Source organism: Rhinolophus sinicus, chromosome 14 (assembly GCF_057876585.1).
Source record: "Rhinolophus sinicus isolate RSI-liver-muscle chromosome 14, RSI-T2T, whole genome shotgun sequence".
Lineage (NCBI taxonomy): Eukaryota > Metazoa > Chordata > Mammalia > Chiroptera > Rhinolophidae > Rhinolophus > Rhinolophus sinicus.
In genome coordinates this window covers 160,366,482-160,391,756 of record NC_142514.1, presented here as the reverse complement: position 1 = coordinate 160,391,756, position 25,275 = coordinate 160,366,482, and the positions used below count along the sequence as shown (strand labels likewise).

Sequence of the window (25,275 nt, the reverse complement as noted above, 5' to 3'; positions counted from 1 at the left end):
AAAAAAAGAAATCTTACCATTTGTGACAACATGGATGGCCCTAGAGGGTATTATGCTAAGTGAAATAAATCAGACAAAGACAAATACCGTATCATCTCACTTATAAATGGAATCTAAAGAACAAAATAAATGAACAAAACAGAAATAGAGTCATAGATACAGAGGACAAACTGATAGGACAAACTCATGGCTGCTAGATAGGAGGGGGTTGGAGGCCTGGGTGAGATAGGTGAAGGGATTAAGAAATACAAATTGGTAGTTACAAAATAGTCATGGGGATGCAAAGTGCAGTGTGGCAGATACAGTCAAATATGATAACTGTATAGTGCCAAATGGATACTAGACTTACTGGGGGATCACTTCTTAAGTTATATAACTGACCATCACACTGTACACCTGAAACTAATATAAAATAATATTGAATGTCAGCTATAATTTTTAAAAAATGGGGAAATAAAGTACAGCATAGGGAGTATGGTCAATGAAAAAATGATGAGTTCCGTTTGTGGAGGACAGCAATGAAGGTTACTTTAATCTTTTGTCTATGTAAAAATAATAGGAATAGTAGCTGAAATTTTTATAGTAACTAATGTCTGATTTAAAGACAAAAAAAATGAGTGAAGATTTTCTTTAGTTGGATATTACCACAACCAGAACTACATGAAGAATTGTGCACTGCTAACCAAGATCTGCTTTTTAAAATGTCTATTGTATAATTTTAAATAAATAACAGCAAAGACATAGTATAGTGGAAGGAACACTGTACTTAAGTCACAATTCTGTCACTGAACACATGACTCTTAAGTCCTAATTTCCTTGACTGTATAATACAGGGGGTAGGTAGTTTCCAATTGTTTATTATTATTCTTAGAGAAATCCTTCCGTCAAAGCCTGATATGTGTTGACTAGAGCTACTCTGGTTCAAGGAGTTGGGGATCCCTGAGTGCCCCTTTAACAGCTTTTCCTGTGCTCCAGAGCCCAGGGGTTCCTCTGAGCACAGTTTGCAAACCTCTGTCCTAGATAATCTCTAAAGTCCATTTCTGTTCGAAAAGTTCAAATGACATTAAAATGTTCTTGGTTTCATGTGAATGATTTTTATCGTGCAACATATAAACTATGCACAAAGAAGCATTTACTATAATATCAGAAATACTGATAATAGCTGCCTTTCCTTAAACATCTACCAGGCTTAATCCTTAAAACCTAAATCTAATTCTTAAAACCACCTAATGTGATAGGTGTCATCTCACTTACATACAAACAGAGACCAAATAGATTTCCCAGAATCACACTGTTAGTGATCAACATAACCAAGATTCAATCTCAAATGTTTTTTCAAAACCTATACTTTTCTCCCAATGTCACAGTGCATGTTTAACTAGTTTTCTCTTTGCATTTTATTTGTTAGGTTTCTTGGCCTTTTTGGTTAGATGTTTCCTTTTGTTGAGCTGGAGTCCTGTGTTACGCACGCACGCACACACACACACACACACACACACACAAAGCAGAAGAAATTTAACCAGTGTATTATATCAATATTCACTTGGGCATTTATTTTCACGTTGGCATCTTATCTCCAGTATGTAAGTATTCCATTAAAGTGCATTAGCACATTGAAAATACCACTTTCTACCTATTGGATTACCTTGTATCATAAAATTAGTAATACGTAGATGGTAACAATTTAAAAATTCTAAGCTATGAATGCTATAGAAATGGCATAAATTTAAGTGAATTGTAGACGTGGCAAAAAAAACTTTAAAAATAACAAAATAGCATTTTAAGAATGGTAGAAGGAACTAACTAAAGAAATGACGAGAAAGTTGGAAGGAGAAAGTTACCAGCTATGGTGCTGTTCATTCAATTAAATGAAGTTGATTTTTAATCTCAGTGGGTAGAAATCATAAAATCTATTTAATTGTCTCAACATGTATTTATTGAGCATTTATTTCGTACTGGGCACTTGCTGTGCTTAGGATACAGCAACAAACAAGACAAAGTCTAGCTGATACCGGGCTGGTGGGAGAATCAGAGGAACAAGAAAACAATGTACTTTTAGGTGGTGATGAGTGTTACAAAGTCCAACAAGGTAGGAGGGCTAGAGGGCCATACGAAAATAAGACTCAGGAACATTAAGTCACTCTCAAGGTTCACAACTAGTGATCCCACAGCCTTTTCTTATCCTAGCCTGTCTAAGGTGGGCTCAGGGACACAGGCCCACCATGTCTGAGCAGCTAGCTTTGTGGTTTTCCTTGGAACCTTTATACAGCACCAATTGCGCTTCTCACACTGCTTGCAATGCCTGTTAAATGCTTGCACTATTTTTAAAGCACCTACTGCACGCTGATGGTCCCTTTCTATCAGTTACATTATCGTGTCCATTGATCCTCCACCCTAGTTGGAATACAAATCTAAGCATGACTGAATTCTCATGATCCCCTGACTGCAGGGGCAAAGCTTGCTGCCCACCCAGTAAGGGCAGAGGAGGGTCACAAATGCCTCTTCCTTCTTCCGAGATGTACCAATCAGATTCGTACCCCATCTCCCGCGAAATGATTACTTCCAGTTAGGAGCAGCCACAGAAGTGGAAGTAGGACCTAGAAAGTGTGGTGTCCTAGCAGCCAGGTAAAAATATGAACATATAAATTGTGTGAGCCGAATGGCTGGTAACAAAATTAAGACAAATTGTTAACCCACCATTTAAATCATTTTTTAAATTTGCAAATATTGGCAGAATTGGATTAAGCAACCCAAATGTGACTTCTTATCGACTATGAATATTTTTTAAAGCAGATTAAGGCGGGAAGGAGTCAATAACACACACACACACACACACACACACACACACACACACACACCCCTACCTTTCCCCCCCCACCTCCTTCTGAGAATACACAGAATCTTACAGTCCTACCTTTAAACATTTCACCACAAGGTGGCACCAAAGTGCTGTTTCTGTTTTAGAATTTTCCAGCAGTTTTTGCTAACTAAAGATCAGACCTAAGTTTAAAAATGTATGGATCTTTTCTTGTAAACTCAATGTTTAAATGTATTTTATGAAATTCAAAGCTTTGTAAATGTGGAGAGAAATTTTTTTCCAAATATACTCTAAAAGAAAATAAAACAAACCTATATAAATTACGTGAATATCTACCACTTAGTATATAGGTTTGGGGGTGGGGGAAAGGCATTGATTTAGTATTGTTTTGGTCTGTGAACAACTATAGTTGACTGGAAATTATATTTGGCTTTACATCTCTTAGATATCTTCACCTAAGCTCAAATAGGATGTTTGATCAGGAGAAAAGTCATTTCAGAGGGCACGTGGCAAATTGCTTTAACTAAACCAAAGACCATCTGAGACATTGAGATTAACTTGCTTTGTCAGACACTAAATTTGTCAAAATGTTTCTCTTTTCCATAAAAATTAAAAAATACAAATTAAACCAAGTATAGAGTGGAAAGAACAATTGACCTAGATATTAGCTCCAGTTCTGCCAATAATTAGGTATGTTGTTGCCTTGGGAAATTTATCCTCCGTGGGTCTGATACCTCACTGGTAAATAAGATTTAACACATGATCTTCAAAGTTCCTTCTATTTCTGAGGATTTTGAAAGTATCATGGGGAAAGTTTGGCACAACGGAAGACAGAACTTTCTAACAGCCAGAACTGCCCAAAATGAACTCTACTACCAGTGGCGATGTAATGTGATGTGCTAACCCTAGAGGTACCTAAGAGTAGCTGAGCTACTGTTGCGCATTCTGAAGCCTAGGCAGTTGACTGAACTAGTCTTAAAGTCCTTTTAACCCTAAGCTTCTAAATGCCATTAAATTAAATTGAATTGTAAGCTGCTTGAAAGAAGGGACTCCATCATACCCTATATCCTGAGGCCACCGTGAAAATGCACCTCTCAGGTCTCTAACTGTAGGGAGACTAATTGACTAAGTCCTGCTGAGAAATTCTTGACCACATTTCCCACAGTCTGGTCCTAGGCACTGACTGAGCACAGACCTGTCTGTTCAGGAGACAAGAGACCCCTCTGATGGCTGATTTTGTCGTGCAGCTCTCCTCATTGGTCTTCTAGCAGAGAGACATAAATTGACAGGTGGGGGCTGCTTCATCAGAATCAGGATATGTAGAATCCAGGGCCCCATCCCAGATCTGCTATGTCAGAATCAGTGGAGGTGGAATGTCTGTTTTTAAAATCTTCCCCAGGTGATTTACATGGAGACTGGCCTGAATTAATCTAAATTCTTCAGTCCCTAGCAGAGCAGATTCTGAGTAGATGCATAGGAAATATTCCTTGAAAAAAAAAATCCAAAAATGTTGAAAAGCTTGATAAGTTTGTGTTCTTTTGAAATAAAAGGAGCAAACTGACAACGTTGCTATAAAGTGTTTCCCTATCATCTCAAGGTCCTCCATTTTCTCTTTCATATATAAATACTTTTAAAATTTTCACACAGTGTTTTATGAAATGAATACATATATTTTAACACTAACATGAGGCAAAAAAAGAGTTGGACAAATAGTGTCAGATTTTGTCACCTAAACCCTAAGAACAGCGTGTTTGGCACCATCATAACATCCAGTACCATTGGCCTAATCTCCATAGCTTTCTTTGCTTTGCCTCTTCTGGTTGGTAGTTTGCTCGTGTTTTAAAAGCCTTGCCTCAGAGTTTTAAAAAAGTGATTTTAAAGACATTTTCAAAAACCTTAGGATTGTTAAATGTTTCATTCTGATTGACACTCCTCTTATTTTAAAGAGAGCCATAGTAGCTGTGACTAGACAAAAAGGAAGGTTTGGGAATTACCCAAGAGGTATTTACGAGTCTTTTTTGAGACATTAGGTGTGTAGGTCAGGAAAAGAAAGATAAGTTACAGAATGTGAAGTCTTCTCTCCACATCCTACCACAGTTTCTTCTTGATTCTAAAATCTCGTATTGTTCTTCTTTTCTAGATTGCTTTCCAAATATGTTCATGTAGACAAAGAAGAACTTTCTAGAACATTTCAGTATCAGCAGCAAAACCAACCCTTATCCCACTCCAAGAGCTGCTTTTCTGTATGCACATTTTTATTTTTTGTGTGTGGGATACACAGATTTTACATGCACTTCTTTGAAATAATTGTCTTGTGCTAAGTTGTTTCCAAAATGTGTAGAGTTTTATCTGGAATTCCAAGGGAACAAAAAGGAACACAATTCTGACTGAACTTTCTGTTAATACTTTGGTCCTAACAAATTCTCAGAGTGATTAGGTGATGATCTTCCCAGTTTTTTCTTCTGTTTTTTCTACCTTCAGTTTTCTATTACATCTGGTTTCTTCAACACTCATTTAATTTTTTGCCTCATTCTGTTTCATAATATTATTTGATGCCCTCAGTCCTTGGCATCCACATGGGGTTCTGTCCTTCAGAAGTTGTTCCCTCAACTCCTCTTGGGTTAGATTTGAAAGGGAAAGATCAGGAAATGAAAATAAAATTTAGAGAGAATGAGGCATAGACAGGAACATATTTCTGATATTTATCCTAACATTTTGAAATTTGAGGTCAATAGGGGGTCTTCAGTAGTGCTGGAAAGGGTGTCTGACCCCAGGATACCAGAGCAGGGGAGGAGACTAAGAAACTTTTCAGTGATGTTTTGAAAAGGGTGGTCTTCAAGAATGGCCTTCAGCGTGTCACAGCAGGAGCATCGCCACTAGTCCTCACATCCCAGAGAACCCACCTGGTCTGCACAAGTGTCATCTGCTGCAGCTAACCATCTTCAATCCTTGCCCGAGCGCCAGGTAGAATACCTCTATTCTAAGGGGGCCCAGAAGCCCAAATTCAGCTACTAGTGTAGCCTCTAACGATGTTTTTCATTTGTCAACAATTTTATATTGTTATTTTTTTGGTGTGCTTCAAAATGATTGTTGTTATTTTAAATTATCCCTAAAACATAGGTGCTATTTTCGGTGCATAATAGGACCATTCTGGGAACAGTGAGACTCAGAAGAAAAGGACAATTGAGTAAATGCACCTATTTGAGACTGCAAGTGAATGGGGCCCAACGTTGGTGCTCCTCCATCCCAAAGCCCCAAATGCAAATATGGAGGCACCAGAACACAGAAACAATAGCATGTATCTTGAGGACTCAACTGTTAGAGCACGTACATATCAGATGTCTGATAAGTATGGATTAGACCTGATATTCTTTCCTTATTCCCCGAATCTATCATGTTTTTAAATGTTTACGTATATATATGTGCATATAGATACCCATATATGTGTGTGTGTGTGTGTATACATATATGGATACATATATAGTTTTAATATACATATTTAGCTTCTAACATCAGGTGGTAGGTTTGGCACCTATACTTTCATGAAGCCAGCTATTTTTCACAGGTCATGTGATTGGATCAGGTCAAATATTGGGGGTGCCTTTTGGGTGAAATGTATGATGAACCCCAAGTGCGCAGGACAACTTCTGGGCCATTCATTCCAGAAAGAGGGCCATTTGTAAGGTTGGAATGGGTTCTCTTTGGCTCATTCTGCAATATAATTTTCAGCATGAGCTCACCACACAGACCAGAAGTTTGAAAGTGCTTGATCTCAACTTGCAAGAAAAGGTCACCTTTGAGATGTGGTCCTTTGAGTTTACATAATGCTGAAAATGGCTTTCAAAAATAATCAGATTTCAATAAAGGATCAGCACCTGTACTGAGTTGGAAAACTATGACCCATCGGCCAGAACTAGTCCAACATGTGTTTTTGCCAAAAACGTTTTACTGGAACACAGCCACCTCTGTTTGTTTATGTGTCGTTCATGATTGCTTTCATGCTGCAATGGCAGAGTTGAATAGGTTTGATCGAGACAGTGTGGCCCATAAAACCCAAAATATTTATCACCTCACCCAAAACAATAAAAACAATATGAACAGCCCAATAGAAAACAAACAGGCAAAGGAAATAAACAGGCAATGCATAAATGAGCACACTAGATGTTCAATACATATTGAGAAGATGCAAAATTTAAATTCAAATTAGATTTAAACTGCACTTTGATTTGATTTCATATGTATCAGATTCTCGAATATTTAAGTCTTACCATATCAGATGTTGGTGGTATGTAGAGTGATGAGTTTTTTTATTCTCTGCTGAAGGAGGCATACATAAGTACAGTAACTTTTGAGAGCAATTTGACAGCATCCAAAAATGGTGAGTGCACAATCTATGACCCAGCAATTACACACACACACACACACACACACATACAAACACACACACACTCAAAGGAAATACATCTTAGAGAAACTCTTGCATACATGAACAAGGATATTCATGGTAGCATTGTTGGAAAAAATAGAAATACATTTAATACTAATGAGAAGTGGATGAATACTGGGTATATTTAAATGGAACACTATACAGTAATGAAAATGAATTAACAATAGCCACATATTTCATGAACATGAATAAAGCTCACAGGTTGAGTGAAAAAAGCAAGTTGCAGAAGAATACAGAATGATCTTATTTATATATGCAATAGTATTTATTGTTTAGGGATACACACATATGAAAAGCCTGAGAATATGCATGGGAATTAATTACAAAGTTTAGGAAAAGGCTTACTTCCCAAGGAGAGGAAGAAGGGAAGGAGGAAAGGAATATGATTGGGGAGGGATACAAAGGAAGTTTGAATTGCATTTGTAACATTTTTTTTTTCTTAAGTTGGTTGCTATGAACTCAGATTTTTGTTCGTTTCGTAAATTGGAAATATTTCATGAAAAGTAAAATTTATGTTTGAGGACTTTTCATCCAGTCAATCACTATAGCACTGCCGGAGAACCCTCCCATCCCACCCCCCGACCTCCCAAGTTTTTGTTTCCTTTATGGAGCAGGTAGGGCCTCTGCATACACTTGCATAAGCTCTATATTTACAAGAGTGCTTGGGAGAGGGGGTGAGTGGGACCAAAGTCCAGTTTATCCACTAGGCAACAAGTCTTAAGCCCTTTGCACAAAAGCCCCAAGGTGAGGATCATGTGAATTGGGTGCCTTCTTCATTGCCCAAAAGCACCCTGCAGAATATACAGAAATGCTGCAGCCAGGCTCCACTTCCTCCCATCTAGCCAGTGGATGCTATAAATGTACACATCCAGAGTCATGAAAAACTAGAAAGAGGAACCAGTCTGAACGCACTCTATTAAGTTTATTTTTTATCTGCCACCAAATTTTAGTTCACCCTGATATCTTTCTAGGTTCTTATGGTTTATGTAAGAGCTCATCACTTTTTCTAGTTATCAAGAAGTATATCTTAAAAATTTGTTTCTTTTGCTCTCTTAGGCCATCTTATCCCAAAAAGTGAAGATGAATTGCCAATTTATCTTTAATGCAAAGCACATGTAATGTAGAAACTATAAGAAACACTAACACATTCTCTACCCGAGTTCTTTGTTCTTTGCTATTTTGTCTTGGACAAGCTGCATATTTGAATCATTCTTTCTTATCCTCTTCATCTGATAGACAATAGCAATTTGTTCTTCAATAAAATCTACATCTCTCCTTTCTCCAAAATCTAAACCTCTCCTCTCACCTACATTACCAGCCCTAAGATTTTATTCCTTGGAAGCAAAGCATCGAGTTTTACAAGTGTGGTTCACGAACCACCTGTATCGTTTTCATGCGAGGCAAGTGCTCCACCACAGGCATATTAAATCACTTTGCATTTTTAATCACGCATTGCAGGAGAGTCTTAGGCTTACTAAAGTTTAAAAACCACAACTTTAAAATAAATGAGTTAATTGGCAAAATAAAATCAATCAGTACAGTCTACAATTATTACTTAAAAACAGCAGCAAAAAGTGATATCTTCGCAAGAGAAATTGTCATCTTTCAATGCTTTTATAAAAGAGAGGTCTTAAAGGAGTCAATTAACTAACCCAAATTTACAATATTTCCTAACTACCCTTGCTTATTTGAGTAGTTAGAAAATAATGAAAATGATTTAGACAATGGAAATCAATTTAGGGAAAGCTCCAAGGACATCAAACACAGAGTCAGGAGCCTGGGAGTTGTTCTGTGATGATCTCAGGCAGAACACAATATCCGAGAGCTCCAGATTTCTTAATTATAACCCCAGAGGGTTGTACATCTTTAAGTTCTCTTTCACACCTATAACTAGAGGAAATATGTCATCCCTAAAACTTAAAGTCAAGGCATATCTGTATTTATTGACTCTCTAGCATATAAATAAATTTATTATATGTTAGCCATATGCCCAAATGGGCATTATTTTTAAAGATAAACTCGTGAGTGCAAAGACGATGAAAATGTTTCATTTTTCATTTTTAAAAATTTTACTTACATGACATGAGTAGTCAACTTTATGACAGTGACATTTTAACCCTGTCTTCAAGTATTCATGAAAAATGTCTCTAATATTGTGTAAAACAACCCACAGGCATAGAAGAGAGCAAGAAAGGAAGTGTCCATAAAGCAGTATTTGGTACAAATAATGATTTTGTGGGGGTCTATTAAGCCACAAATGTCCAGAAGGGGTAGGAATGCTGATAATTACCTAACACCAAAGTTGCTGCTGGCTTTTCAGTGGTAGCTATCTAGCACTCAAACATTTTGTTGTCTGGAAAAATTGTCCCCTATTCAGAAACATCCCCTGCTTTGACCATTACAAGATACCGGTGTTTTAGGATTTTAAAGTATGTGAGAAAGCAATCTGAATTGCGGTCACCAAAACTCCGTATTGTGTATGGTTAATTGATAAGATTTAACTGTCAAGTGCATATCAGGATAGGTATAAAAGATCTCAGGTGAAGTGAGAGGGTTGTGGGAATAAACGTTTAATTTGGTATATAGCTAAAATCCAAATATTTATGTCAGACCAAGGAGACTTTTTCCTTCCTTTTCAAAGTCTTTTTTCCCATTTGTACAGCACCCAAAGTCCTCGCCCTTTGAACAGTGAGTGGAGAGTCATTTGAAACTTAACTGAATGCTGGAGGCAAGCTCCATTTCTCAGGTCATCCAATTAGGAGATCCAATTTCTGCAGAAGAAGACGGGTGGGGGAGGGAAAAAGCACACTGTACGTTTTTAGATCCTTCTACCTTCAATCCACAACCTGCCACGCAAATAGAGCCAAGTCAGGGATTTTTGCTTTGAACCACCAACCACCACCACTACCTTGTCACTCACTCCCGATAAACACGCCCCTCTGGTCCTACTCTTGGCCAATGGCGACTACCCTTCTTGCATAGTAATGAGCTCGAGACCTCCCCCGGCCAATGACGCTCCGGCAGAAGGGTTAGTTTTGCATGTACCTAAGTGATTTGCATAACTCAGTGGCTAGGGGTTTGGGAATCCGAGCGTGCAACCCTAGAAGGGAAAAGGACGGGAGGAGATTGAGCCGCGGCGGCGAACGAGCGAGAAAGAGTCCGGGTGTTTGTGCGAGAGCCGGGCGGGGGCTGGGGCGAGGGGCCGGCATGGCTGAAGGCTGCGCTCCGCAATCTTGAAGAGCGGCTGCAGCGGGAGGCCGGGACCCGGGAGGCGGGGAGATGGCAGAGCGCGGTCTCCGTAGCTGCGCCCGGTCGGGCCGGCTGGCCTGAGCCGCCAGAGGAGTGGGACTGCCTCTGCGCTTCCATGGAGCAGCGGGAAGGGAGAAACTCCAGAGCACCGCGTCCCTGCGCTGCTGCCGCGGACTGTTGAAGGGGCCGAACCCGTGCGACTGCGAAGAGAGGAGAGCGCCGACCCCTGCCCGCAGGCCGGCTGCCCGGGGGCGGCGGAGGGCAGCGGAGGCGCGCCGAGCGAGCTGCGCCGCGGGAAAGGCCGGCGCGGGAGTCGGCCGCAGCAATGCCGGGCCCGCTGGGGCTGCTCTGCTTCTTCGCCCTGGGGTTGCGCGGCTCGGCCGAGCCCAGTGGCGCGGCGCCGCCTCTCTGCGCGGCGCCCTGCAGCTGCGACGGCGACCGTAGGGTGGACTGCTCCGGGAAGGGGCTGACGGCAGTTCCGGAGGGGCTCAGCGCCTTCACCCAAGCGCTGTGAGTTCGGGCAGTGGGGGCGTCCGGGAGGGGGCAAACCCGGGGACGGTGGGGGGGCGGAGCCATTGGTTAATCCCACCCCACCCCCCAGTGTCCCGAGGCGGGGGGTGCTGGTCACCTGTGTGGGTGGGTGCTTGGCACCCACGACCGCGCCGCGGGCTTTCCAAACTTGTCCAGTCCGGGTCCGAGTCGTGGGTAGCTCTTTTATTTTTTTGCAGACTTTTTGGGCACAGTTACTTCCCCACCAACTCCCAAGTGCATCTGGGGCCAAGGAGGAGGGAGGAATCTGGAAACGTTTGCCCCTGGCAGCCTTTTCACGCGACCTTCCCTTCTCTCGCGGGCCCCTGCTCAGCTGGCAAGAGCTTTGCAATCGGCGGGGGTGAGGGCGCCTACAACTTGGCCTGAGTCTGCAGACCCAGGCACGTTCCGGGGGGGAGCACCTGGAGCCTCCTGGGCTCCAGCATGTGGGTAGAAGAAACACCTGTACCTCAGGGCAAATCGCCTTCCAATTTGGCTCTGTCCAGGTAGAGCGACCTGGGACCTCGGTCCAGTACCACTCTGGCCTCACCAACAAACGCCCCAGGGTCTGGAGCGCGCAGAGGAGCCAGGCCAAAACAAGGGAGAGGAAGGGGGAAATTGCAGGTTTCTCTTGGTGAAGATAATCTTCTTACCCAACGAGGCCTTTTAAAAGAAGGAATTCTGACCTGAAGTACAGGATGTTGGAAGAAAAAGTTCCAGAGCATATGCTCTGCCCAATTGGAAAGGTAGGCAGCAGTTTTCTGCTGTACCTTAACCAGCAAAACTTTCCTTTTGAGTTGCCTGCGGTTGGGAAAATCTCTCAAATGGTTGTCACTTAAAAAAAATCTCCCTCTTTAAATGGGGACCAGAGAGCTTTAGACTTTCCTTTCAGAAAAGAAGAGGAATCTGAAATTGCTGTTGGAGGTGGCATTGGCAATTGCCATTAATAGAGAAAGAACAGGGTAATTGAGTGCAGGGCTTGGTGTATGCTCTTGTTGTATTGTGCGGCCAGTTGAGTGATTAAATCAAGAGCAGTGAAAGACCTGTTTGAGAGAGGAAGGGATTCTGAGAGGTCCTCGGGTAAAGTGAATTTCCTTTTACCTTATAGCTACTGAAAGGGACCTCTTAGAAATAGACAGTTTTAAAGGAATAACAGACTCGGTGAAGAAATTCTTTCTTTGCAGGCCAGGTGGGTGATGGGAGGTGTTCTACTTGCCCTCTGCTAATGGTGTTTTATTGAGGAGGCCTGTTGCCTTGGAACCTGTCTCATTCTTTGGCCTCCAGCCTCTCTCTCACCCACTCCCTCCTCAGGTGTTAGTTATGTGTATGAAGTCATTTTCGTTCAGTGTGGTGAAATTTAACTTTTCACTGAAAAAAGTTAACTTTGCAGTGAAGAACAGTTTGCCCACAAAGGTACTTTAAGTGGGAAAGTTGGAGTGGAAGTGGGGAGAAGTGTGGGGAAGAAGACGTGGGTAGAGAGGATGGGGCTATTTTTTTTCCCTAGGTCCTCTTGAAAATTTTGGGGAATTCATGCATGACAGCTGCCTTTACCCGAAACCTCTGCCCAGCCTCTCTATAAAGCAAAAGCATGGTTTTACTATTTTGATCCATTGTAAAGACCTTGTTTAGCAGATTCCTCGAGTTTTAATGAGTAGGCTTGCCCTATGAGGAAAAGGGCTGTTTTACATTAGCACCTAAAACCACAAAGAAATATCACACTTTTATGAGAGCACACTCTGTAGAGCATCAGGCATCTTCCTTTAGAACTCACTGAAGGTAGTGAAATGCTATATTCTCAACCCTGAGCCTTACAAAATGTATTATTCATGGCTTGGGATACAAAAATAATTGGTACCAGTGCAGATTATAGTGGCTAAACTAGCATCACCATAGCACTTTCTGAGCTGTGGTAGTGAACATGTTATAATTTTTTCTTGCATTAGTGACCTCTGGATAGAATGATTGTACATCATGATAACTCTTTATTTGATCCTCAAAAATATACATCTAAAGGGCATTTCAAGGGCACCATATTTGCATTTTGGGAAACCAGCTAGTTTCCAGTGATTCCCAAAAGCCATGTTGAGGAGAGACAGGTGCTGGGGGAGGGCACACTTCAGTGATCTCCCAGGACACCTTGAGATCACCTGAGGTCTCCTTCCAAATCTGCTGTCTCATCACAGCTTCAGTGAGCTGCACTTACACACTAAGGGACTGGATTCCTGATTCCCAAACTTTTGTTCACAGATTCCTAATTTCTGGAGCATGTGCATCAAGGTGTACTTATTAGTTATATATAAAATGACAACCACGAAAATGGAAGTTAAAAAGGTGAGACTGTCATTACTCATCAAAGTGCTTTTATTTTCCTTGCATCCCTCAGTGGTGTCGGACCTTTACCTCCCCCAGGGGTGTGCGCATCCCACTTTGGAGACCTCAGCATTGACAGTGGGGATTTTATTTTATCCCCACTTGGAGTCCACAGAACCTAGTACATAGGATGCACTTAAAAATGTTGCAGTGGATAACTAAGGACTCAAACCCACACCAAGGGACAGAATCGGGACTAGGAATTCAGGCCTCATTCCCACATGGGATTGCCAAATTTAGCATTCTCACCATTTTAAGTCTTTTGTCCAGATCTGAGAAGGCTCCAGAGAGGATACCTGCTGCTTCTTCAGGCTCGTTTAAACTTGTTCTGTCTAACAGTGTCTGTTTCCTGCTGAAAGCTGCTTTATCCGAAGCTGGGGGCAGAGTCAGATATAATCCTCGGTATTGTTGATGGGATTCTTGTGTTCACACCATTTGCTGCACCTGTAGTTATTTATATTTTGCAATGGCAGTTCTCAACCCTGTGTCACAATGCACTGGCTTGTCCCAATTCACCCTGAAGTGTATTAAAGGAAGTACTCTTACTAGCATTAACATTCCGAAGTTTGTTTTATCAAAAGGATTAAAGTTATTCCTGTATTCTGGTATTAAGGTGACTCTTAATTACCTCCGATGCAGGATTCTTGATTAGGGAAAAAGAGAGGAAGTCACAAGGGTGGTGGAGAGAGGCTTGTGTACTGTGTCCTCTGGTTGTGTGTGTTACTGCCTCAACGTTTAAGAACTAGACCTAGAGCACAAATTTCCACAGCCTAGATTATGTCTGGGGCAGTTGTAAGATTATAAAGGCTGTTTCCGTGTCTGTGTGGAGCTGGTGGTGGGCCTTCATGCTTGATCCTAGACCTTACCAGGCCAGTAAGTAATTATGTAGCCTTGGGCAACTCATTTTTTTTTTTTTTGGTGATAATTTCCTTGTCTGAAAAATGAAGTAATTGGGTTCACTAGATTTTATATGTAAGGCTGCTTGTAGCGTCCAGAAGTTCTATGATTTTATAATTCTTGCACAATTTTAGGATGGCAAGGTGAAGATAACGTTATGATCCTGTCATAAAAAGATCCCAGGAGTAGCAGAATATCGTTCTAGTTGAAGTTGCACAAGCCCATTTATTACCACTCGGAGGAGGAGTTCTTTGTGTTTGGAAGTGTGTGTTAGGAAATTTGCCATGGAGACTTGTTGCAGAATGCTTGACTAGCTAAGGCGCTTTGCTGGGGTAGAATAGCCCTGCTTGTTTCCTGTGGGTATGGCTTAACACTTGGAAAAGAAAATCACCCTGTTTCAGTAATTTGGATACTGTACAAAAAGTTACTCAATGTCCTCACTTCCATATAATTAGTCATAATCTCTTTAACCTTCACAGTGTGCGTATCCTGTACATGGGCAGGTTATCAAGTTTTCTATATAAAATTGATGGTTACCTGAGGGACTTTGAAGTGTTTTTTAAAATAATCTGTTGCTTTTTCTTCTCCTTTTGGAAACATCGCCTCAGATTTTTTCACTATACTGAACACCTTTCTTCTTTTAATATAGTATCATTCGACAGTATTTTCTTATGTTTCCTCCAATGTCTGCTGTATTCCCTGGCAGGTCACTAAATCAGGGGCTAAATATTTATACGTTTTGTGATGGTAGAGTTTTGATATCTCTTGATTTCTGAATTACTATCTGTAAATTTCAATGTTAGCTTAGTTCGAGTGGTATGTCTTTTTAGAGATGTATTAGTATTACACATAACTGAACTTGGTTCTAAAGGTCAGTGTAAGAACATCTTTAAGTACGCACATAGATTCTTTATTTTACAAACGAGTGAACTACTGAGTTCTCTTTGAATGCAAGAGAGGCAAGAGCATTCTGCTGGGAATATGGAGAGCTGGTTTCCAGATCTGTCAATAAATCACACGAGTGACCTTGAGAGGGTCACATACCTAACCCTTTGGAGCCTTGCTTTCGTCACCTTTAAAACAAGGAAGTAAACAGCTCTTACTGCCAAGAGTTTTCTTTTTATTTAATTTGATTTTTGTGTTTTTTAAAAATACATTTCTTGGATCCTCTCTGTTGTGTTAAGGGAAGTATAGGTGTGTAAACCACGGACTACCACCCACCCAGGAAACCTCCAATTGTCCAAATCTACTGGAATATTTCCATTAAATGGGGAACTCACTGCCTTACAAGGTGACAACGTGCTGGGCGTGGTCTGAGCAATTCCTAGGACTCGCATTCTGGGCTTCTTAAGTCTTGTAACCACTCAAATTTTATGATTTCCAGTTGAACTAAATGCTAATGGCAGCTACGGTATCACAAACATTTGTTGTCCAGGCACTTGGCTCTTAACATTAGAGTTGTACGGTAACGTTTGACAATTTAATCTCTTAGGGAAGATCAAAGTTCTCTACTGGTAGGTGGATCCAGGCAAGTTTAGGCATTTTCTTGGTCTTTGTCAGTCTATCTCTCAAATTCTTATTTTAGTAATCTTTATAAGAGTGGAAAGTACTGACAGCCTGCAAGTTTGGATTTTGCTTTCTAGTCTCTTTGGTTGTACCTGTCCTCGTAGTTCTCATTTGCTTATCAGTAAATAATAGATATTGGAGTAGATGATGGCTCATGTCTCTCGCTGCTCTGAATTTCCCAGCGTCTGTGTAGAATATTAAGCAAGTAGAGTTTTAAATATCCTTAAGTGACTCACTGAAATTTTTCTAAGACTGTCTCTCACTTTTTCTCTATAAAAAAGATGTAAGTTTCCATAAAAGCACAATATTTGTTGGGATACCTACATTAAAAGTTAAATTCTGCCAAATGTGCCCTTAACTCTGAAAAATGTAACATACAACGTAGAGTGCTCTTGGTAAGACAGCTTAGCTCTTTCAACTTTTTAAAGCTAGATCTCAAGGTTTTGGCTTTGGAAAAACGTTATCCAGCTTGTTCTTTAACAGCCTCCTACAGCCTTCAAGTTTTTGGCAGTGCTGCAAGCTTGTTTTCTTACATACAAAAGAATATTGATAACTTTTTCCTTTTTGTCCCCCCAACTTTGTTCAGCAAAGAGTAGCTTTTTAAAAGCTTCATTGAGGATAATAAAATGCTCTATTTTTAAATTCTGTCAGTGAAGAAGAAAAATCTAGGGCATTTATCAAATTAGTACTTTTACACAATGGCTAATTTGTCTACCTTTCTTGACATTTCTTTTGTGTCTTTAAATGCTTGATGGTCAAACTGTAGGCGGGGTATCAGCTCTACTGTCTGAAATTGGGCAAGTTCAAAATTTAGTTTAGAAATCACTCTTAGCAGGAGATAGATCATGGTTTTATAGTTCCTATACATTTAATAATTTCTCAACTTTCTAAACACATTAGTAAGTTAGTACTCAAATACCCCCTTTAAATGGCATGATGGAATTAAGTGGTAGTATGGACTCTGGATTCACTCACCCGGAGATAAATAGTTGTTATTAAACTATGTATATGGCCGGGACTATTTTTAGCAAGATTCTTAAAGCATACTGAAGTATTCTGTGTCATGTACAAGCAATTAAAACTGAATGCTTGGGGTGGTTGTTTTTAGCCTCTAAAGCATGTTTTGATGCCATTACATATTTTAATTGTCAAAACACACTAGCGAGATTTGGCGGTATACAGTTCTTATTTTAGATGCAAATGATGAAAGTTTTGGAATGCCCTTCTAATAGTCTAGGAAATGAACATTTTTACAAAATATATTTTTGTAGTTCTCCTAGCTTTTCTGTACTGGAAGATCTTATGGGGAAAACATTGGACCACCCCCCTGTGGCAACATGTTGGCACATTAGAATATAAGAATATCCTTGAAAGGAAATGTAAACCATAGATATTTTGGGAGGCAGCTGGGCCAAGACTGGGTATATGTTTAGATCTCAGGCTGGTCTATTGCCTGTGCTAGTGGCATGTGGGGAGGAAGCATATCTAATATATTACAATATACTTAATGACCTTTTATCCTTCATGTTTAAATTTGCATATGAGTATTCTGAGTCAATACAAGTAAAGGTTATGTAAGCCCCTTTGGCTAGTGTTTTTCCCTTCTATTTTTACACTAAAAGAAGGTAGCCTTTTCTTAAAGTTTTAAATATAAAGTTGACCATTGATAGAACGAAATCTTGACAAGAACATATTTTTCATACTTGAATCAGATTTTAGAATCTGTTATGCAGAAAAATCCTGAGTTATATTCTTGCCATGGTAGTATATATTTAAAGTTTTATTTGGGGAAATTTTTCCTCCTCAGAAGAGTGACATAAATTTGGCAGGGGGATAGCACCTTTACCTAGAGCTGTACTAGGCAGGGCTAAGGAATGTGCCTGGAATTGCTTCAGGTCTCACTTTTCCAGTCCCCTCAGGCGAGGAGGTTTTCACTGTAGTTCTTTCTACGTTTAAACCTCAGAGTAACTTACTACAAGTGCTGACATTGAACCTCCCCTGAAGAGTTTGATTAGAGTGGTTTTCCTATTTCCTAGCAAGATAGATGGATGTTATTAATTCTCACTCTCTTCATGTTTCTTGATTTGAAGGTGCAGGATGGGAGGTGTGCTTCCAAGTTGGCAGTCTTTTCTCAAACTTGAGGGATTGGGCTGTAATGTTGATTAAACTTCCTGGTTTTGCCCATTTTCCCAAGGGTAAGCGTCATGCTTGGAAGCCCTTGGAGAAACTGTATGGATCATATGTGAAGGGCTTGGCAGACTACATTTTTTCTCAGGGGAGAGGAAACCCATGATTGCCACTCTTCTACATTGTCACCCTTCCCTTGTGGATGAACCATCTCAGAGGGCCGCTTTCTTGCAGGAGAATTCTCCGGCAAATGAGAGCACTGTCTCTTGAAACACCTTAGGAACTCAATATTCGGAAGTCTGTCAACTCTCCTCTTGTTGGTAGCGGGAGAGAAAACGAATAATGTCAGCTAACCTTTAGGTTTCTTAATGTTCTTGAAGACGCTTCATATGCATTTCTGTTTTAGGCACTAAATTAATCCAGTCTTTGCATTTTCCGAATGTGATAATTGCCTGTTGGGTCTACCTCAAGCTCTCATCTCAGATCAATTGAAACATATGCAGAATTCTCATATAATTAGATCAGAGTTAAGGGAATATTAAATCTCAAATATTTTAGTATCCTCCTCCAAAAAATTAAATTTTATGGGCTTACTAACTTGATATTTAGCAGTTTATCATTATCTCAGTTTTTATCCTTGCTGAGTTAACTTCTGCTAGTTCATCTCATTTGATTTTTTTTTTTTTTCTTTTTAAATCTTAATATTTTCCTGTCTTTGTAATACAGAAAAATTTTCTTGTTGGCCTTCCGTTCTCTCCAAGGTTATTTTAAGTCCATGGTCGTGTAATCCAGCTATTTATGTCACTATCTACTTTCCAGTCTTCTTTTTATAGGCATATTTTTGTGGACAGGCCTTCAAACATGGTTTTGTTTTTGAGAGTGTGACACAGGGAATCAAGAGCCCTGAGTTCCTGAATCTGTGAGCTTGGACATGTCATTTAATCACTTAGGACATTGGCTTTCCCATCTGCAAAAAGATAGTCTGTCTTCAAGGGTCACATATAGGAAACTCTAAAGCAAGACCTCTTTGAATGACAGTGAGGACCCAATTTGTTGTCATTTGTTTTGGGAGTGGCTAAGCAATTGTGTATGTGTGTTATCTTGTAATTTAAAATGCTAAACCCTAATTCTCTAGTTCTTTGAATGTATGTCACGTTGGAAGCCTATTGTAGACATCACAGGTGAGCCACTATGTTAATGAGAAAAAGGCTGCTTATCTGGCAGATTTTCCATTTAGAAAACCATAAATAGTTTGGTGGAGAAAGAGTAGGACATATGTTTTTTTATCAGGATACCTCCATATAGGTGGTGCTACTCCCCTTCTAAGAAGAAAGCCTGATGGTGGGGAGTTAAGTTTCTCTGGAGGAGAGATCTCAGGGGAAATCATATTTTTTCACATGGGTCTCTGTGATTTGGCACTGCCTTCCTGAGATGGCTGGTCAACTACAAAGGTGCTGTCCTAACAGGGAAGCAGTGTTTCTCCTCACAGCAAATGGGCAAATGACTTTAGATAGTGATCTTTAGATGCTGATTTTCTGATTCCAGACTTTGGACCACCGAGGATTTTTATTAAACACGCTAAGTCTTTGGGAACCCCCATGCTAATGAGTGCTCACTGTAGGTTCTCACATCACTTTTCATGTTGGAGACTAAAATTTACTCAGGATTGACAGTTTAGCTGCATTCTTCTTTCTTCACATCACTTTGTTTCTAGAAATAACGCACATTATGAGAGAACTTTTAAGTACTTTGAAAATGATATTTTACTCGTTATTGGACCCCTATGTATTCTTTATTTACATTTGAAACTAAATGTTCATGTTTTGTGGATAAAGAAAAGCTATTATCTTAAAAGTAATACTAGAACTAAAATCCTTTATTTAAAGTCTTCCATATTTCTAAAAAGTTATATGGCATTCATGTTAAGCACAGTTTAATCTTTCTCTGAAACTTTAAAAACTCTTCTGGGTTTTGATTCAGACCTGATTGGAAAATGAATTATAAAGCCAGAGCAGCAGCTAATGTATGCAACAGTGCTCACAACCTGTTTAGATTGGCTGAGTGTTTCAAATACAGTTGTGCATATTTTCTACCCGGGGTCTCTTTCTTTAAAAAACAAAAAAATGTTTGAGATGTTTTTCCCATTACCATCTTGACGTCTGCCTGGTTACACATGAATAGTTTGACCCAGTCCCTCAGCAGGGAGACTACCGTGGCCTTGCTTTCAATAGCCATGTCACCGACAAAGAAAACATATGGACTATTTCATTCCTGTCCTTTGCAAACAATCTGAGGCTGTGAGGGCATGCAGCAGAAGGCTTCATTCTTCATGGTAGGTTGGCAAGTTTATGCGCTAACCACAGGCTCTGCTGTTAGCAATCAAACTGTGTTTTCCAAAGCCCCATTACATTCTGTGGAAAGGGAATCTCGTGTTTTGGATAAATAAGTTTCTAATATCCGATTGAATTAAGTTTGTATGACCTACTTCCATGGTGGGGTTTCCTACTTAATCATATATTAAGTAGGAAAGGAGGGAGGGAGCGTGCTTGTGCACGCGTGCGCATTCTTGCGCGCACGTGTGCCTGCGCAGGGCATTTGGATGCTCTTCTCCCAGTTTGGACTTGTAGTGTTGGAAGGAGGATGCTTGATTCCCAGTAGAACATGCCTTCAGGACTATCTGCTTTTGTTTATCTTCCCTTTGTTTATCTTCCTGTCAGTTCACAGAAAGAGGTCAATTGATCATTCTCATGCTAGTTGAGCACTGCTGCACTGACCTTGAAAGATTTCTGTCGCATAGAACCAGCCTTCTCCTTGAGGACTCGGTTTCAGTTCAGTAAGCATCAGTTCAGCAAGCATTAACGGCTTGGCTTTGTGGCCTGGGAATCTATGAGAGGGCCCAGAACATGGAAAAGGTGTAAATCACTTGCTGTCTTTTTCAGCTCTTCTTCTGTGGTAAAATAATTTGCATTTACTGAAATGTGGCATTCCAGAAGGAGAAACAAAACAAAACAAAACCAAGCCCAACGACATCCAAAGATGAGAAGATTCATGACTTTGGCAGAAGAAACAATGACATACATTTTATCAGGGTCCTTTCCAACCCTCAAGTTACCCTAGCCTGAATTTCTAGTTTCATTTTATTTCTTGGACATACAGGCTGGTTTTGATAGGAGTGGAAGATTTATCTAAAAGGCAGTGAGCTCCTGTTTTATCCTAGATATAGCCAAATATTTAAATGTTTATATGCATCGCATCTAGAAGGTATTTCTGGTGGTTCTTGGTATCATTACTCAACATTGCCTGTAAAACAATGTGCTAATAGAAATTACTGCCTCTTACATTTTCTCATAAGAGTAATTCCTTTTGCAGTTCTTGATAATAATAGATGTCCTTCAAAATTGTTGGCTCTTGGAAGGTTATATTTTAAAAGTTTAGGTATTATGGTTCTTCACAAATAAGTCTATTTGAGGTTCCCCTTTCTTTTAGTACTCCCATATTTTTATCCTAAAATAACTAGTTTAATCTAGGATGTCCCATCATCCTTCTTTGACTACCTAACTGACATTCATAACTATGAATTCATAGGGAAAACTCCCTCAAACCGCTCAATCATAAAAATCACCCTTTTTAGTGTACTGTTCTGTGAGTTTTGAAATGTATACAGTAATAAAGTAGCCACCTCTGTCAAGATCTAGAATATTTCCATCATTCCCCCCTGTAGTCAACCTCTCTCCCCTGACAACTGACAATCCGTTTTCTACCTTAGGTCTCTTATTTTATATTGTTTTGCATTTATCAGAATGTCCTGTAAATGGAATGAAACAGAATGTAGTCTTGTGCCTGGCTTCTTTTACTTATGCATTGAAGATTCTATTATACCGTGAATTTGCATATGTCAAACTGTAATATTCCTTTTTGTTGCTGAGGAGTATTCCACATATGGATGTGCCATAATTTGTGTAGCCATTATCCAGTTGAGGGACATTTGCCTTGTTTCCAGTTTTGGGCAGTTATGGATAGAGCCAATTAAATATTCACATAGAGGTTTTCGTATGAACACAGGTTTTCATTTCACTTGTGCAAATACCTAGGAGTGAGATCATATCCCGGGTCATATGTTAAGTACATGTTCATGAGAAAATGTTGCTCTAGGTTTTAATGTCTCGGAGCTGTAGTGAGGTTTGATCACTAATTATAGCTTCAGTATATTGTTAGCGTGGTATGTATGTAGTATTACCAAAAGTTGTTAAAACAGAATTTGTTTAAACATCTGTACTTTTCAAAGAGTAGAAGTTTTAGCCCCCTTTTTCATACCTGGCAGTTACTATGGTGCCCCAAGGACTTGTGTAGAAGTTATCCCAATGTGGAGCATTTTGCTTGCAGTGAAAAATCTTCGAATTATTAGTGCATCCATGTTTGAAATGTCTAATGCATAAAAAATGGAAATTTGGTGAGGAATTGCTGGGCCTACCTGTGTATTAGGCATGTTCCATGTGTTAACACTAATTTCCACAGTAATCATTCTAGGTCCCTGGCATGACTCCTATTTTATAGCTGAGCAAACAAGATTTGAAGGGATTAGGTAACTTGCTCAGTGGTCCCACAGTTAGTGTGGGTGGTAGTTGGTCTGTGAAACTCAGGAGTTCTTATTTGTTTGTAGTTTGCTTGGGTAATTGACAGTTTATCAGAAGAGGAAAAGGTAAAATGAGAAACAAAATGGTGAAAAGCTACAGGTGATTTACATGGGGGAGAAAAAAGAACTGAAAATAAAACATCCTGAAAAAGCATACACACGTGTACATACAGTGGGAGACTGACATGACTGAGAAGTAGCCTCGGTATATTGAACGATCTATTTGCTGTGTAAAATCATCTTCTATTCATAGCAGAATTTTAAAGTATCTCTCACTTAATCGCTTTGCTTTTTGTACATCTTCATTTAAAAGCTTTCATATCATTTTCTATGTTAACAGTGTTTTTCTGTCAGGAAAATATCAGTTGTATGCATTTTGGCTTGCTTCTCTTTTTTTGTGTGGAATTCATGCAGACGTTATGTGAGGATCTGATCCATTTAGCAAACATACTTTTCTGTTTCTTAAGGAGGAAATTTCTGAATGTGCTGTTTTAAACCAAAACCCTGAAGTCAATTAAAAAGCAAAGTGTGCAGTATGATGGTTTCCATATAGTTGCCCCCTTTCACTGCCTGGAATTTCCTGCCTCTCCTGTTGAAGATGTTTTTACAGGGAAGTCAGCATAAAAGTGAATCACCCATGAGCCCTTTTTCCCCCCAAGGCATTTCATTTGGTCAACTTGGTATTAATTTAGTTGGTACTCTTGAGTTGACTTGAACACTGTTTGTTGATTGTGTGAGCTGATGTTTATTAAGCTGTTAATATTTTACAGACTAGATGGGTTCCTGTTTGGAACTTAGGAGCAGGGCTGTTCATGATTGAATCTTTGGCCACAGTTTTGATTTTGAATGAACTGGTGATAGCCAGCCCCATCCTGGACAGTCATTTACTTGGGGACTTAAAGGGTGTCTTCTCCCGGAGCCATTTTACTTTTTCATTCATTTATATTGCATTCTTCATCGTGAAGAGCTTCTTTATGGCCTGGGTTGCTATTCAGATAAACCATCCTCATCATCTTGTTATTAACTTAGATGCTAATAATAATAATAAAAGTTACTGAGTACCAGGCATTATGTGATGTGCATTATCTCTTTAATACTCACACAGCCCTCTGAAGCACATATTATTACTTTATCCATTTTAGAGATGGAGAAACCACAGGTGGTGAGGGCATACAAGTAATAAATGGGGTTTGCAGATGGGGCGTTGGGTTTTGGTTTTTCAGACCAGGGTTATTTGGTTGAGTGGGTTGTGTGGCAGTGTCCTTTAGTGCTCCTCCCAGATGTAGGCATTCATCTCTCCTGCGTGTCATGGGTGTCATGTCCTACCCATTTTATAGATGAGGAATTAGTTCTGGAGATGTTACATCTGTTTTGTCCTCTGCTTGAAGTGTTCTCAGCTCCTTAAAATGTACGTATGAACTCTTCCAAATCTTAAAGGTCATCAGATGCAGTGGTTTTAAAACTCTTGTCTGTGTTATGGGCCACTCATCAAAGAGGGTAGGTCTCACCCTGGGAGAAGCAAAAAGTCCCTTTCCCCTAAGGACGTATATTTACATTTAGATGTTTATGGATCTAATATCAATTATTTACTAAACCTTCCAATTATATACATCATAACACGAAATTCTTGCTACTATTTTTCAGACCTTCCCTCCCTTCTTCGTCCACTTTTAAGAACTGATAGAAACAGTTGATCTGGCTCACATTCTCCATTTAACAGGGAAGAAATCCAGTTACATTTAGTTGTATGACTTGCCCAGAACCATTGGTAACCCTCCAGAGTATCTTAAAAACAAAACAAAGCAGAAGGAAGCTCATTATCCAAATGGTCTTTTCTTTGGCCATGCAAACCCTTTAACATTTAATAAGACTTTTGACTTGTATTGCTTGTCAGGTGGTAACATTTCCAGTGCTTCTTTCTTGTCCTTCGTTCAGTCTTTCATGGGCCTAATACTTTATTGAAGTTGTGGGAGGTCGTTAATTGTGGAGATGAATAAAAAGGTTTCATGCAAATAATCAGTTCAAGCTATTTTTTGAGAGTACTAATATTGGTGTAATGGTTCATGGAATCAGTAGTCTTTCCACTTTAATGTAATAATTACTTGAGATAATAAGTCAGTACTTCAGAAACTTATGTTGAACAAATTAGTGTTTTAAGTGCTTTATGTGTTAGGAACTGTTCTCAGTGCTGGGGACACAGATATCTAATGATAACTGACAGCGTCCCTGCCCTGATGTGACGTACCTGGCATGAAGTGGGAAAGGTGTGGTGGTAGCCAATGAAAAAGTAAACACAATAAAAATATAAGGTCAGGGAATGTTAAATACTGTCAAGAACAATAAAGTAGGATGAAGGGGGCTCGCTATTTAAGGAGGCTAGTCAGGGAAGGCCGAGTGGATTGATAAAAATAATTACTGATTGAAATAATCACTCAGTATCTGATGGAATATGAATTCTTCTTAAGCAATGGCAAAACAAAATCGAAATAGTTTCTTTCTACCCCATAATGATAATTAAAACCTAAAAAGAATACAATTTAGCAGAATAAACTGTTATATCATACAGTAGAATAGTACCCAACCATAAAAGAACAAACTATTGATATAGGCAACAACACAGGTCAATCTCAAAGGTATTAT

The 25,275-nt window shown here is 39.7% G+C and overlaps 1 protein-coding gene across 1 annotated transcript in view; it reads left to right on the top strand.

Moving 5' to 3' along the window:
• The first annotated feature begins 10,333 nt into the window (after nt 1-10,333).
• Nucleotides 10,334-25,275, top strand: part of LGR4 (leucine rich repeat containing G protein-coupled receptor 4) — a 94,636-nt gene continuing 79,694 nt past the window's right edge. The window contains exon 1 of the mRNA XM_019749172.3: nt 10,334-11,024. Within this exon, the coding sequence (XP_019604731.2) occupies nt 10,840-11,024 (185 nt within the window). The 5' untranslated portion in view covers nt 10,334-10,839. The remainder of the gene's footprint in view (nt 11,025-25,275) is intronic.